This window comes from Rhinolophus sinicus, linkage group LG02 (assembly GCF_036562045.2).
Source record: "Rhinolophus sinicus isolate RSC01 linkage group LG02, ASM3656204v1, whole genome shotgun sequence".
Taxonomy (NCBI): domain Eukaryota; kingdom Metazoa; phylum Chordata; class Mammalia; order Chiroptera; family Rhinolophidae; genus Rhinolophus; species Rhinolophus sinicus.
The window spans coordinates 72,925,800-72,941,618 of NC_133752.1; the positions used below are offsets into that span (position 1 = coordinate 72,925,800).

A 15,819-nucleotide genomic window follows, 5' to 3' on the forward strand; every position below is an offset into this window, starting at 1 on the left:
AACCCCATCAACAACAATTAGATAAGATAAAGTAATTTTATGAAATCTTCAGGAAATACTCAACAAACAATCATTTAAAAAGTAACTTACTTGACAGCATTTGGATCCAAACTAGCATATAAATAATACAAGCATTTCATTCTCTCTTCTGTTTCCAGGTTGTGGGGTACAAGATACTGAGCAAAGATTTTCTCTACCAATAGTCTATGAAAAAAAACACACAAAAAACCAAATAACACAATTATTCTATTTCTTTAAGAGATTTTTCTCGTTTATGAACCCCTCCCCCCATAACACATTATTCTATTTTTTTTAAAGAAACACTAGTCATTTTGTATTTTAACTACCTCATGCAAAGGTAACATACCATTGGTAATATCTGTGTGCGCAAATACAATGAAAAAGATCAGTATGTGATCAGTTCCTTTCTTTGGAAGTACAGTTATTTTTAAGTTTAGAGTTATGGTTGCTATTTGTGGCTTTACTTTTTGTCAGTTTAAACTTTGTTCTAAAAGGGTTACATGTTATTTCTAAACACAGGGTTCTAGGCTGTCCATTCCACCCATTCTACTTCATTGTTCTGGAGCAATAGCAAATTACTTAACACGATAAATATAAAGCTATGATCTTAAGAATAGCTAATTCTCAAAAAAACACATTAATTCCTTCTGATTATAGTTCATCTCCTTTCCCATGTTGTCAGTAAAATCAGGGGGATCTTTCTTCATACTACTTCCTAAAAATTTAGCTTTTTCTGTGTACATCTGATCTCTCTTCTTTTCCACACTCATGCTAAGCTTGTATTAGTCAACGTCACTGCAATAAAAAAATACGAGGGCTCTTCATTAATCAATGAAATACATATCCAGTGATGCCAAAGTAGTCAGTCTAATTTACGAAACATTACAATGTATTTTGCAAAAACCAAAATCACTACAATCCAATACAGAATTATAAGTAACATTCAGAAAAAGAAAATGACATAAGGCCCCCACCACTCAAGAGAAAGTTTTTTGTAAATATGTATGGGGATCGATGGTAACCATCCACTTACTGTGGTGATCATTTCACAATATACACAAATACTGATAGTTCCTCCTTTATGTCGTATGTCTGAAGCTAATACAAGTATTATTATACCTGGGTGCCAAAATAATGTATACACATGACTAGTATTCATCTTTTGCTATCGGTATATATTATTCCAATTATTTTTTTTAACTTTTTATTTAAGTGTGTTTTTCCTAGACCCATCAGCTCCTAGTCAGGTAGTTGTTCCAATCTAGCTGTGGAGGGCGCAGCTCACTGGCCCATGTGGGGATAGAACCGGCAACCTTGTTAAGAGCACGGTGCTCTAACCAACTGAGCTAACCGGCTCCCCCTTGAGTATTACGATTTTAATACAGTTTTTTCCTTTCTTAAAATGTGTATACAGGGGAGGCCGGTTAGCTCAGTTGGTTAGAGCATGGTGCTAATAACACCATGGTATCAAGGTTGCTGATATGATCCCCACATGGGCCACTGTGAGCTGCGCTCTAAAAAAAAAAAAAAGGGCAGCCAGATGGCGAGCTCTGAACAACAGGGTTGCCAGTTCAATTCCCACATGGGCCAGTGGGCTGCACCCTGCACAACTAGATTGAAGACAACGAGACCCTGCTGAGCTACTGGAGGAGGGACACTAGGATGGCTCAGTTGGTTAGAGCGCGAGCTCTCAAGGTTGCCGGTTCAATTCCCACATGAGATGGTGGGCTGTGCCCCCTGCAACTAAAGACTGAAAATGGCGACTGGACTTGGAACTGAGTTGCGCCCTCCTCAACTAAAATCAAGGACAATGACTTGGAGCTCATGGGCCCTGGAGAAACACCCTGTTCCCCAATAAAATAAAATAAAAAAAAGATTTCAGTTATATAAAAAAAAATGTGCATACATTTTTTTGGGTACCTTCTGTATATCAACTATACCTGAATAAAAAACAACACATTAATATCTCTATCAGTACTTACAGTGCTGCAAAAAGGGAAAAATAATAACTAGCAGTTATTCAATGGTGCTATATTGCCAGGCACAGGGCTAGGGGGCTTTACATTCATGATTTTACTTAATCCACATGACAATTCTGTAAGGAAGTTTTTATTATTATTCCTTTTTAGATAAAACTGAGGTACACGGAAATTGTCAGTTATGCAAGAACACATACCTAATAAGGGGCAGAATTGAACGTTTGGTCTCTAGTCTGGACTTCAAAGCCCATGCTGCTTTATAATCTTGGCTACACTCTTATTTAAACATAGTATGTATAAATATACAAAAAGTGATTACTAGACTTAGAAATAAATTAAAAATTAAGTTAATTTTTTAAAAAAGTAAAGCACTTTTATATTCAACCAATCTACCCACATATTACTCACTTGTCATCGATGCTATTCTGATAATAAATATGCAAAAGTTTGTCCTTTATCCAGCTGACTTTCTCTGCAGCTTCCTTTCCTGCTTCACCATGAAGACAGTATTTCTTGTAAAGCTGCGCCAGACCCATCATAGCTTCTTTTCTTACTCGCCACTAGAAAGTATAAAGTTTACTGGGTGAGCTAGATACCAAACTTGAGTGTATCAATCTGCAAAAATTGCCAATTCTTTACTAGGTTGTACAATCACTCTTAAGTGTACAAAAACTGGCAAAACATTTATTTTCATAAGAGGCAGACAAATAGCTTCACTAATAATTTTTAATATGTTCCCACTTTAAAATCAGGCTACTTTAGAAATTATCCAATGCAAATACCATTAAATCTTATCTGCTGATTCTTTATTTCCCTCAAAACCAAGCAACAGTAAATCTTATGGCAATTTCATTTGATTCTAAAAAAAATTTGGCCAAGTTTTAGAAGTGATTAAAAGGTAAAAGAAAGTGTGTAATTAACTCTGTAAACAAAAATCCTATCATTTGCAATGTTTTATACTTGTTACATCCCTTTTGATATTAACTCAGAATAAGAGCAAAACTTAGTACCAAGGTCCTAGAATTACTAAATTGGAAAGCACCTTAGTGATCATCTTAAATAAACTTTCTTACTTTGTAGATTAAAAGGGTAAATGATTTACCGAGCCACATCCTAGTTAGTGAAAAACTCTGAGACTTCTAGAGATTGGGATGGTTTACTAGGAGGAAAGAAAGGTGGTGGGAGGAGGGTAGACATAAAAGAAGACTATAAAAACCTAAAGTTAGAACCATGATGGCGAGATGTAATAAAAACAAAACCTAAAAAAGATATTTGTCTCAATAACAAATCTGAGCATATTTATATTATCTTTGGTTTACCTAAGTTAATACTCCCTGATAAAATTTTTGTATCATTTTTTCATTTATAGGCTATTTAGTGGACAGAATGAAACTCCGTTCCCATACAACAGGTAACCGATGTCTTTTGACATTTCTTACAAAAAACCAAAGAATTTAAGCAAGGAATTCTAAGATTAAGTCCTGTCCCTATAGTTCATAAAGGAGAAAACAAATTTCAGAAAGCCTATACCCAACCTAAGGTCATCTAATTTATTACATCAAATTCCAGGTCCTAAAATGTCCAGTAGGTGCTGTTATGACCATATTATCATGCAGTCTCAGGAAGATTCATTTATTCACTCTTTCTAAAACTATTATATAAACAAACACTGATAGAAGTAGGAGTGAAATGTTTCTAAGAGGAAATAACATAAATGGCAATACCTTAAACCATTGTGTGTGGGCAGTGAGGTGGGCCAGTTACCAATTAACTAGTGAAAGTATCATTTCATTTAAATTAAATTAAATTTAAATTAAGGCCAAGGGGAAAAATTCTTCAAATTCAGAACCATTGACACAGTTAAACAAGTTAAACAGTGTCCACTTTACATAATAGCCTCCTATGACTATTTTAAAAGTAAGCACTTAAAGAATACCTCGTTTTATTTCATAACAAAGAGATACTGCTTTTCTACACTGAAATAATAGCTAAACTACACTGGTTTCGGGAGGACAGCAAATTTTCAATTATGCCTCAAATAAAATAGCTCAGTACAAAGGCAACCTATGTTCAAGATGTTAATAAGTATTAACAGCATGTCTAATCACCTGCCTTGCATGTCTATCTCTTGCCTATGGATGACAATATTCCTTAGCAACGCTATTGCTATTCTGGGTACTACTTTTCCTTATCAGCCCACATTTTTACTGCATCCTCATGGAGCAAATTACACAAAAAAGTAACTAAACATAAACCATCATTTCTGCCCTTAGATTGGCAAAGCAATATGAAAACATCACCATCATAGAAAGTATGACATTCTTCTAGTTTAACGAATGACAGATCCACCTAAGTTATAAAGGACAGTCACTTTTGAAAATGCTAAATATAAATAATAAATATAGGTGATCAATCACTAATCTTTTGAAACACAGCATGTAAGGCAAAAGGTAAAATAAAATTTTAATTCAGCTGTTCTTTTTAACATAAGCTAGAAAACAAACTCATGCCCAAGATCTAAAAACCTATAGAATTCAATGTATTCATTGTTAAAGATATAATAATTAAAACATACACAGAAAACATACAAATTATTAGCTTTTTATTTGGTATTGTATTCACTTGATTTTCATACAGAAAAGCTTTAAATGTAAGAGAATAGTGTCTATTGCACTTAGCAAACAATTTAAATGCAGTAAATTACAAAAATATAAAATTCCTCAGAGTTTACCCTTTTATCCAGTGTTCTTTCCCTTACAAAACCAAGGAGCTGATCATTTACTAAGGCAAGGTCTCTTTTGGCAGCTGTTATTATGGTAACAATGACATCATGACGAATAGCTTCTTCTGGATCATGTGATCTAACTTTCAAATATTCTGTAATAAGAGAAAAAAACTTATTCTGTAATTAAGAGAAAAAAATGTTACTTAGGTATGATAATTATGTTCAGAACGGACTAAGGCTTTACCTTTTGTCCATACTGAAACAAAGTTTGTAAAATGTGGCATGAATTACAATAATTTTATTTTTGAGGTGGCAAAACCCTATATAATTACAAAATAAACTATACCATACTATTATTGCAAAGTCACATCTTAATAAATAATGTATTTTACATCAACTATTCTGGAAAAGTCAAATCACAATGCAGTATCTGATTAAAAAGATTAGAATTTAAGTTATAATACAAATTAAAAGACAAAAGAATATGCTTATAGCAAGTTTGATAATAGGTATCTATCTGCACATTATACAATATAAAATACAGAATTAGATTTCTATGACCTATAAAAAAATTCCTAAATAATTACAATACAAAATCTAAACAAAAGAGATGGTATTTCCTTATTTTTGGTTAACAGTATTTTGATAGAAGCCATTTATTTGCTGCTAACAAATAAGTAGGTTAAAGTGCTCTGTGTTCCAATAAAGAATGAGAAATTCTAGTCTAGTCCAGAAGATAAGTCACTTTCCCACTTATTATCAGATGTTACTATATTTAATTATCACATAGGTATAACGGTTTGTGACAAATCCAATATTGTAAGAGCCTATGTCCTCAAACTATAATTTCCAAAAATTTCCAAAGGATTACAATATAAAGATTTCAATTTTAATTTTATTGTAAAAATGTGAAATCATTTACTAGTCTATGACAAATATAGACCTGAAATAGTGCCAGAGTTAAAACCTAGTCAGAAACTGAAGTCAAGGTCAAAGGCCACATCTACAATACATTTGTGTGATGACTCGCATATTTGTAATATAAACCAGCTAGCTTACCTGTGAGATCCTTTGCTAAATCTGGGTGATTCATTAAACAGTGACTGGCAAATTTCACACTTTCTAATCTCACAGGAACATGAATGTCATTAAATCTACATTTAAAAAGATCGCTAAATATTAGTTGTAAGGCAAAATAATTATTTTCAAATAAGGTACATATATCTAACATTATGTAAATGCCTATAAACAGTTACTGATTAGAAAATGTGTTGATTATTATAATGACAGTAAGTATGTTCTGAAGGAAGAATATAAAGTAAAAAGAAATAATTTCACAAAAAATTTTGAAAACAAAATTTGTTTACTATGCTAAAACAAACAAAAAAGTCTACTTTGTAGAGTCAAAAATTTAAGTGCTTAAAATTGTGCTACAGTACAAACAAAAAATATTTGAAACACACAAAATCTACTTGAAAACATTTTATAGGAGGAAAATACTAGGGGTACACAAGGTAGAAGGCAAATCACATATGAGGCAGATCCAGAAGGTCAAAGATGAGTGCATGAAATGCCTGTATCATACTGCCTCATAACAAAGTTTTATATGGTCAGGACCAACTTGTATTGAAATGCTCTTTTAAAGTATAATATATTGTAAGAATTAAATAAATATGAACCACCACAAGGGAATTCAAAATTGCATATACAATAAGGATAAGCTGAGCAACTTTCAAAGTTAAAATTTATTATTGGGCAATTTAAAAAACATATTTATCAATTATAAATAATGTGATTTTAAATAGCAGGAAATATTTTTATTTTTGAAGTGATCACATAAAACCAATTAAACTTATTTAATAAATGTTTTAATATCCATGGCTTCGTACTTTCTTATCCAGAGGTAATCATATTTTAATGAAATTTTGCATTTAAGATTTATAATTTTCTAACTGCCAGAGAAAAATGAAAACATTGCCATTTATGATCAATTAAATTACAAAGTATTAAAATGCTTACTGCTAAATTAAAGAAAATAGTACAAAACAGATAACACTGTTAATACTTCGTTTCAATGAATCAGAGACCCTTTGTTGGAGATAGCAGTGAATGTAAAATTATGAATGTAAAAAGCCTGTTATGGTGGATTTAGTTTTCACAAGTAACCCAGGTAAAAATGGACTCCTGCACTTCTGCTTAAATGTTTTGCTATAAATACTGATGTCAATCACAAGAACAGAATCATTCCTCTATATACTGACAAGTACAGTTGCTTCTTTTCTAAATTCTTATGAATTCAAGTTTAATTATTCAAATAGTACTTATTCCTATTAAGACCCTCAAAATGACCTGTTTTGAGCAAGTAACTTAAGATATTATTATGTCAGTGTCCAAAATTTCTCAGATTTGTTTGTTATATTTTAATATTTAACCTAAAATCATTACAAGTATTGTATCAAATTTAAGAAAATTTCTGAGCCCATTTTCTGAATCAGTTGAATTAAACAACGATGAATCTCAAATGTTCTCCAGAATACTACTAGAAAAATCAAATTTTCAGTCACTGTTTGAAGCAAAGAAATATGTACAGGAAATGCAATGGGAATTTAATAAATTTCATAGGTTTCGAACTTATCATCAAGTTGACAGAACATAATAATTCTAAGTTTTTGAGAAGGAACATTAAAAAAACTGTTCAAGTGAAGAATGATGTTTTCAATTTCAAAATCATATAATAAATACCAAATTAGTTCAAAACAGACATTATTCAATTAGATAAGCTACAGACCTAAAACATAAGCATTAGTAAATGAATAAATTGCTGGACTGAAAAACAGTGTGGATTGGATCATTATGTCTTCAGTGTCATGATTTACTTAAAAATCTTAAGATGAACAGTCTTAGATGCTGCCTATTTATTCTATTTGTTATGACATTATTTTAGCACTAAAAAGATTAAAAGTGTTATGTGGGTAAACAATAAGCTATCTTCATAAAAATTTGTTCTATAATTTATTCTTCAAGAAAGACAGCAACACAGATACTAAAAAAACAAACACATATCAATTAAAGTTTTGGTATGTGTGGTTTTAATCAAGTGGACCATATTGACTGGCCTCTAAAGTTTAAAAGAATCCATAGAATGTTATGTTCTCTTACCGTCCAAGAAAACACTGCCAAAGAGGACGATTCTGTGTTGCCAAATCAGAATCTTTAGAACCAAACAATTTAGCTAAAAGTCGAACAACAGCTAATCGCTCTTCTCCATCATTGCTCTAAGGGAAAAGACAAAATGTATGAACTCTGAGGTTTAATCAAATCACAGAAAATATAATGGAACCTCCTCGAAAAGCTTCAATTTCATATTTCTGTTTATAATGATGAGAACTTTAAAATATCATTATGCTCTTTTTTACTACGTAGACATTGACTTGATTCACGTGAGATCTTCCGGTTCTTCGCTATTAATAACATCCTCCCAACATGCTCATTTATGCCTACTTTACTGCTTGTTTGTAATCTACACAGAAACATGAAGATAATCATTCAATTCTAATATTCCCTAAGACTCCTATAAAGAATTCTGTGAGAGATGAAGCTGGAAAAAATTCCCATCTTAATAGCCTTATTTACAAGGAATCTTCCCTGTAAATTTGAGCTCCAACATAAACTCATATCAATTAAGGTTTTGCGACACGTGATGTTATGTGAAGGATCCCCTACTGCGTGGCAACAAGGCACAGAAGAATGCCATAATTCAGGAAAACTCATTTTAATAGAACAAGAATCTTACGAGGATCTACAGGGTAAAGTGAATTGAACACTACAAAAAAGCAAAACTTAAAAGTTGTTTTTTGACAAGAACCTCCTAGTTTCTTAACCTGAATCAATATATGCTATGAAAATTCTGTTTCAATTTCACTAGTGATGTCACATCTTAATACAAATTAAGTTATTCTGAAACTATATGGTCTGTGAAACTTATTTAAAATCACATATTCATTTACTAGGAAAATAAGGGCAATAATTAAAACCAATTGCTAATTTTTTAAATGTTCAAATACAAAGTCCCAAGCAATACCAAAAATCCAATAAACAAATATTCATGAGAAAAGATAGTAAGTTAAAAAAAATAAAGACCATGGAGTATATAGTCTTTTCCTTATAAATATCTTAACATTCAGGAATAGAAGTTTTGTGGGTAAAATAGGAAATTTATCAGAGATGTAAAAATGAAAACTGTCAAGCTTTAACGTATTATCACAAAACGACTTTCTTTGGCAAATTTTTTCTCAAGCGATATGATAACAATGCATTAGTACTGGCTTTCACTAAGTACAACTAACTGGCCAATGTGATTATTTAATTTTTTAAAGAAATCAATTTATCCCTTAAATGTCAAACACTAGAAAATAAGGGGAAATTTCATTCTATTTGCAAGTGACTACTTTAGTAGCTTAGTGATTATTTCAAATGAGGTGACATTTCACATCTACATATTTAACTACTGAAATAAAACAGTGAGAACTCGTCCGTCTTTTTAAAATTTAAAATATATTCCTTAGCTTTGCGCAGTGGCAGTATCGTAGCCAATGAAGTTTATCCGAGGCGCGATTATTGCTAATTAAAATATATTCCTTGAGTGAGGTAGGAATGGGATTACAGTGATGGTAATTTATTTTGGTGCAAAAATAATTTGGTGTCTCTGATGTACAATATGTACTATTAATCTATCCCAAAGTGTAAAATTATCTCATTGAGATGTTACATAACGTACTGTTTGAATACAAATACACATTCGTATGTATCTTCATAATTAAAAGAGTGGGTAAAAATTAGCAATTCTGCATCAACAATTTACTAATGACTTCCTAAAAGAAATCCAAAAAGCATCTTAGTTTTTATTTCTCTTTAATCCTTGCTAGAAAAGGTAACTAACTCTATTATTATTTCTAATTACAGAGTAACTGATTCAGAACAATTCTGTATGAAAATTTCTACTTATACCAAAAATAAAGCAATTATGACTGTTTTATAATGTTTTTAAATTTGGGGAATAAATGTAAATGTCAGTCTCTCTCTGAGTGGCATGAAAATAATCTTAAATGTAAAACGTGGCAAAATTTCCTGATAAATATAGCCAAAGCTGCTAAGTAGCACAACTCCAGGGTACACCTGAACCATGAGAATAGCACTCCGTAGACCTATGCAGTAGACAGTGCATACAATTGCATACAGTGGCCCAATATAGAGTAAAATCAAAGGAATTGTAACCTAGGACTCTTAACTATGAAAAGCTGTAGCTATATGATTCAGTCATAAAAGCTTCCTAGGTTATCTGCTTAGCACATACTGGTGACTCAAAAAGGGACACCCTAATTATAGCAGGGGTGCCCCAAAATTTATACACATGGCTTGTATTCATCTTTTGTTATTGGTATATATTATTACAATTTTAATACAGTTTTTCCCTTTCTTAAAATGTGTACACATTTTTCTGGCACCCTCAGTATATAGATAGTACATAAACAACTCTGAATTTCAGTTTCTTTATTCGTGATGAGCAAAGCAATATTGGTACAGGCTAAGGTTGCAGTCAGGAGCAAATAATAACACAGGTAGTGGGTACCTGTTCTAAAACAATAACAAAATATTCTATTATAACTATTTTTTAGACACAGCATTAGTTCAGTATAAAGTTTAAAAAGGGCATGAATTTATCTAGGAACATAGAGAAACATAAAAATAAATGGCCTTGTGGTGTGTGTGTGTGTGTGTGTAGTACTAAAATAGACTACAGAGTCAGAAATAATATTGACTACAGGGTTAATTATTTTAAAACAGGAAATTAAAAAATCTATAAAGGAATTCTTATTCACGTACCATTAAAGTCCATCTATGAAATCAAATTATATCAATGAAGAGAAGGTTCTAGTCATTTTGTCAAATCATCTGATTTTTTAAAAAAAAGGAACTGCATACATCTGAACTTTTAAATAAAATGTGATTTTTAAATTTTTTCATTCATTCAATGTTAGCAACTAAAAAGAGAAAAGGTTTTGTATGAAATTTTAAAATAAAATCTACCAAATAAAACCTGTTTGGGGGCTGGGTTCAGCTTGGTAGCAACTTCTGCTTTAGATAAATGAACCTACAGAAGAATGGGGTATAGAATGGGGTATGAACCACCACTGTGGCTTAGCTTCCTTCAGTTTACATTAAGTCCACACATGTAAATCTACTAGGTGCTAAATCCTTCTCACCATCTATCACGGCAGTCTTGTTTAAGGATAAAGAGCTTCGCTTTTCATATTCAGTCTCTATGAATAGACTGGGAGAAACTATTTTAATGCCTAGAAATAATTTGCATGGAAACATCTTTAGGCTGTTGTTAAAACAAACTCTTAATAAACAAATAAAACCTTGTTTTCCATATAGTATTTTCCACACAACAGTGTTTCTTAGAAGCCTGGTACAATGTCCTTTATACTAAATAACAAATGCTTGTATTAGGTTGGTGCAAAAGTAATTGCAATTTAAAAGATTAAAACTAATTGCAAAACCCGCAATTACTTTTGCACCAACCTAATAATAAAAGACCGTTCGGACAATTCTTAATTATCTATACATGTTTTAAGAGTCTAGAAATCAAAGTTCTAATCCCATATCTGTTTTAACTGTGTAACTGGGCAAAATATTTCCCCTTAAGTTTGTCATCTCAAAAATAAAAATTGTAATGTAGCTCCTAATTGTATCATAGCTTGATTTAAGGATCAAATAAGATATTGGATATAAAAAAACCTTTCAAAAAGTCCAGAATATTAAGCAAATGTAAGGTGTTATCTTCTGTAGTTCAGCTAGGATAGAGCATCAAGTGTCAGGTTTTTCATATTTTTTTGAGGGGTTATAAATTCTTTGCTTAGTTATTAAAAAAATATACTCCCAACTCATACAGTAAAATTTCTGTCCTTGATCTATAGTATGAAAAGGGTTCATATAATTATAATCAAGACCCTTTGAGCACTCAGTTTGAAATCTTTTGATGTTCTAAAACATATCTATCTAATAATAAATATCATTTAATAACATGTACCATAAGTTTCTGGGATACTACCATTTTTCATATCTATTATTTGTGTCACTGTGTTTATCAGATATTTAACAACTAGGTAAGTTATAATTCTGCAGTGTAAATTCTATCACCTAGATGAGAGATACTGTTTTATTCAAATGATGCAAAATGTATATACCTTAACTATATATCTTAACTATAGATATAAAAATATAAACTGAACTCACATTTTATTCTTTTACAGTTAAAAAGAAACTATATGATATATAATTTTCTCTTAAAGCTTAAAGGGCTTAAAAATTATAGTCAGTCCTACCTTCAGTTTGAATTCAAGCTGCGGCATGACAGATAATAATAAATGAGGATCTATAGCAAAAAGTTCCTGAATCAGATCAAATACATGTTCTGACAAATCACTTACTGACGATCTTCCCAGCACCAGAACTTGATTGAAAAACTATAGGAGATATTAAAACAAAATAAAATATCCATTTCATTAAAAAACTTGGATAGGTTTTTTAAATAAACATGTTAAAAAAAACAATATAATTAGGCATTACATACACAACTGAAGGGATGAAACAGAATAGGTCTATTTCAGTTATTAATACCATGGTCACTAAAACAGATGAAATAAACCTTTAAATATCAAATTACGAATGCCACATGGAGGAAAAAGGTAAAAAAGAATGGAGAGTTAGCTTTCTTTCAAATTAGGGTGACATTTCTAGGAAACTTAACTTTCATTAAAATGAAACAATTTAGATAGTTTGTAATTCATCATAGAGAATTTTATAGAGAAATTTTCTTATAGCAGAGAAAAGTTTTAAAGTTGTAACCTTTTTCTGTTTAAGTCTGACCAATTTTTCCATGGCTTTAATAACAAAGAGTATTTAAATGTGGGGATGAGATTTTTTTTTTAAGAATCATTAGAACACTACAGTCTTCAAATCCGAGAAAGTCAAATACATTTTGACTCAGGACAAAGAGCAGGAAAAGGTGATGATACAAAAGCTAACTGATAATTTAAAAGAATGCTAGGAAGAAATAAAGAGAATATAAAGAGTGCAAATTAACTGATACCTCCACTCCCTGCCAAAACACATACAACTTAGAAAAAAATATTAAATTTAAAAATGCTAAAGAGGCAGTTGTATGCAACTGATATAAGCATGTATTTTTCTGGTAGTATCATCAAATGATATATTACTTTTGAAAAGCAACATACATTAGGAGTTAGAAAATACTCAAATTTACTATGCTCAACTTGAAAAGAATAAAGAAAATGGTTTTAACAAAACTTAAAAATAGATACACGAATAAGGATAGAACACGAATTCTGGAAGAATATATGAAAATCTATTGGTGATAGTTATTTTTGAGAATTGAGGATTGGGTATTTGGGGTGGAAGAGACAAATATTTCAATGTATACTCTTTTGTACTAGTTGAGAAAACTGTTTTTTAAACCATGTCTAAGTATTAATTTAGCAATATAAATAATACTAATAATTCATACCATTCAAATTAATATACTCTCACTTGGGTTACATTCACAAAGATAATTATTAAAGGAGAACAATGATAAAAATCTAAATATTTTCCTACAAGGCAGCAGGGAAATGGGTAGATAAATTATGGGTATACGTCAATTCAAAGGAACATTTATAGTCATTCATATTATAAATAAAAATATCAAAATATGGATATATACAATATGAAGAAAATTCAAAATTTTATTAGAGTATGTGAAAAAATAGGTATGAGTGTGAGTAAATTGCTACATTGAATAAAATTATAACTAATTTTTTTCCAAATTACTTTATTGATTTTTTAGTAGGAAAAAAGCAACTTCTCAACAAAGTAAAAACAAGTATTTTTATTACTATATGACAACTATTTAAGAAGGAGGGAAAAAAAGTTTTCAAAAGAATGACCTAGAGACATGAAGAGGAAAATATAGATAGAGAGCCAAAGATAAAGATGAAAGGAGAAAATGAAAGAGATTTGCATATCCAGGAGATAAAAAGATAAATGAAAATATAAAGGCTAGAAGAGTTGTACACAAGTTTTCATAAAATAACATCCCCCACCTTGTGCCATTTAAAAATAATGTCAGTAAAGCTTATAAAGTCATGTGGCACTTGGTCACATTTGAACACATCAGTTCTTCTATATATTTGCTCTAAATAGATAAAACTGTTCACAGGCTACATAAATCTACATGTGAAAGGCTCTAATAAATTAGTACATGGATGAAGGATTACATAATTATGGAATAAATATAAGCAGAAATACATACATTGGCAATGCATGCCTCAATAGTCTGGACTGTTCTTTTCAATAGGACTTTTGCAAGGTCAAAGGACTGCTTATTTAAATTCTGGAACACAATAAAAATATGCAAAGTTACACATGGTTCAGTGAATTTATGAGCTAGCACCATTAGAACACTACAGTCTTCAAATCTACAAAATCTGAAGCAAAAAATACAATGGAATCCCATTAAAGGTTTACCCAATACCTTTTAGTCAAATGGTCTTAAATGCGAATTTGGAAAAAGCACCACTATCAATCAAAAACTAAAATGCATTACATAGTTAGTTGGCCAAAAGTCCAACCCTATATCAAGTTTAATTTTACTAAACTCAAAATTGACCTAAGGCTTTTTGGTTTGTTAACCAATTTTAACTGGCAATTACACCCATGTACCCTAAATAAATATACACACACCCCTCTCTAAGGCACGATCTCAGTATTTCGTTGTCTAATCAATGTGTCCTCTGAGGAAGAGTATAACTGGAAAGTTTCCAAGTAAAACTGTCAATCAATTATATTTTTGAAATGTGAATACTGTGTTCACTCTTCAAGAGTTCCAATGCACTGCAACATATTAAAGGGTCAAAGAAAGACTGTAGAAAAGATACATATTTGATTCGTTTAAAACTTATTGAAAATGGAATTCTTGTTTTAAAGAGTGCCAGTTCACATCTCTATACTTTGAAGTTTTAGACCAAAGTGAGATTTAGTCACCATCTATTTTGCAGCTCTTCCAAAAAGAAACTAAGAAACTCTATACTCTAGGTTAGTAGTCAGCAAACTTTTGATGCAAAGAGCCAGATGGTAAACATTTTAGGCTTTGTGAGTCATATGGTCAGTTCTGCAACCACACAACTCTGCAGCTATAGTGTGAAAAGCAGTCATAGACAAAATAAAAACACATAAGCATGACTGTGTTCAAATAAAACCTTGTTTACATAAATAGGCAGTGGGCCACATTTAGTCCGTAAGCCATAAGCAGCTTTCTGACCCTTGCCCCAGGCTTTTATTCCATTGGCAAAACATTAGCTCAAAATTAAGGCAAACTTTCTATTTCTTAAAAGGGTTTATTTTGGGGGTGGCCCGTTAGCTCAGTTGGTCAGAGTGTAGTGCTGATAACACCAAGGTTGCCAGTTCAATGCCAGCACGGGCCACTGTGAGCTGCGTCCTCCTTAAAAAAAAAGAAAAAGGGGAGGGAGGTATATTTTGTACTTACAAAAATACTCTATAACTGGAGTAAACACCAAATACACTATCTATTCCTCTCAAAAGCTTTTCCTCTTATTTTGCCTGACATATACTATTTCCTTGCCACACTCTTCAAAATTTTGACCAATTACAGATTTATTTAAATTAATAAACTGCAAATAATGTTTAGAGAGTCAGAGAGTCGAGAGGAAGAATTTATAATTAATTATATCTAATATCTGATAATAGATGACTGAACCATTACAAGGAAAAGAAAAGGAGGGTAAATATCAATAGTGGGATAGGCCAGGAGCTTGTGAGAAGCTAAATCTTTCAGTTCCTTAGGAGGACCGAGCAGAAATAGAAAAAGGAAACGAGGAGAAATATACAGCTTTGAATCACCCTTTCCTCATTAACACTAATGTTAGTAACAGTCAATTAACAAATATTAATAACTATGGTTAACATTAACTATAGTTCCCATTTCTGCTCAAATCTTTTTCTCAAAGTGCTTAA

The 15,819-nt window shown here is 31.4% G+C and overlaps 1 protein-coding gene and 1 pseudogene across 2 annotated transcripts in view; one reads left to right on the top strand and one right to left on the bottom strand.

Moving 5' to 3' along the window:
• PDS5A (PDS5 cohesin associated factor A) overlaps positions 1–15,819 on the bottom strand; it is a 111,197-nt gene that overhangs the window by 63,676 nt on the left and 31,702 nt on the right. For both annotated transcript variants that reach the window (XM_019751955.2, XM_019751956.2), the window contains exons 7-13: positions 14,099–14,179; positions 12,114–12,254; positions 7,885–8,000; positions 5,785–5,879; positions 4,732–4,877; positions 2,409–2,560; positions 91–204 (exon numbers count right to left, since the gene is read on the bottom strand). In XM_019751955.2, the coding sequence (XP_019607514.1) occupies positions 91–204; positions 2,409–2,560; positions 4,732–4,877; positions 5,785–5,879; positions 7,885–8,000; positions 12,114–12,254; positions 14,099–14,179 (845 nt within the window). The remainder of the gene's footprint in view (positions 1–90; positions 205–2,408; positions 2,561–4,731; positions 4,878–5,784; positions 5,880–7,884; positions 8,001–12,113; positions 12,255–14,098; positions 14,180–15,819) is intronic.
• Positions 9,289–9,367, top strand: LOC141570324 (U4 spliceosomal RNA; annotated as a pseudogene).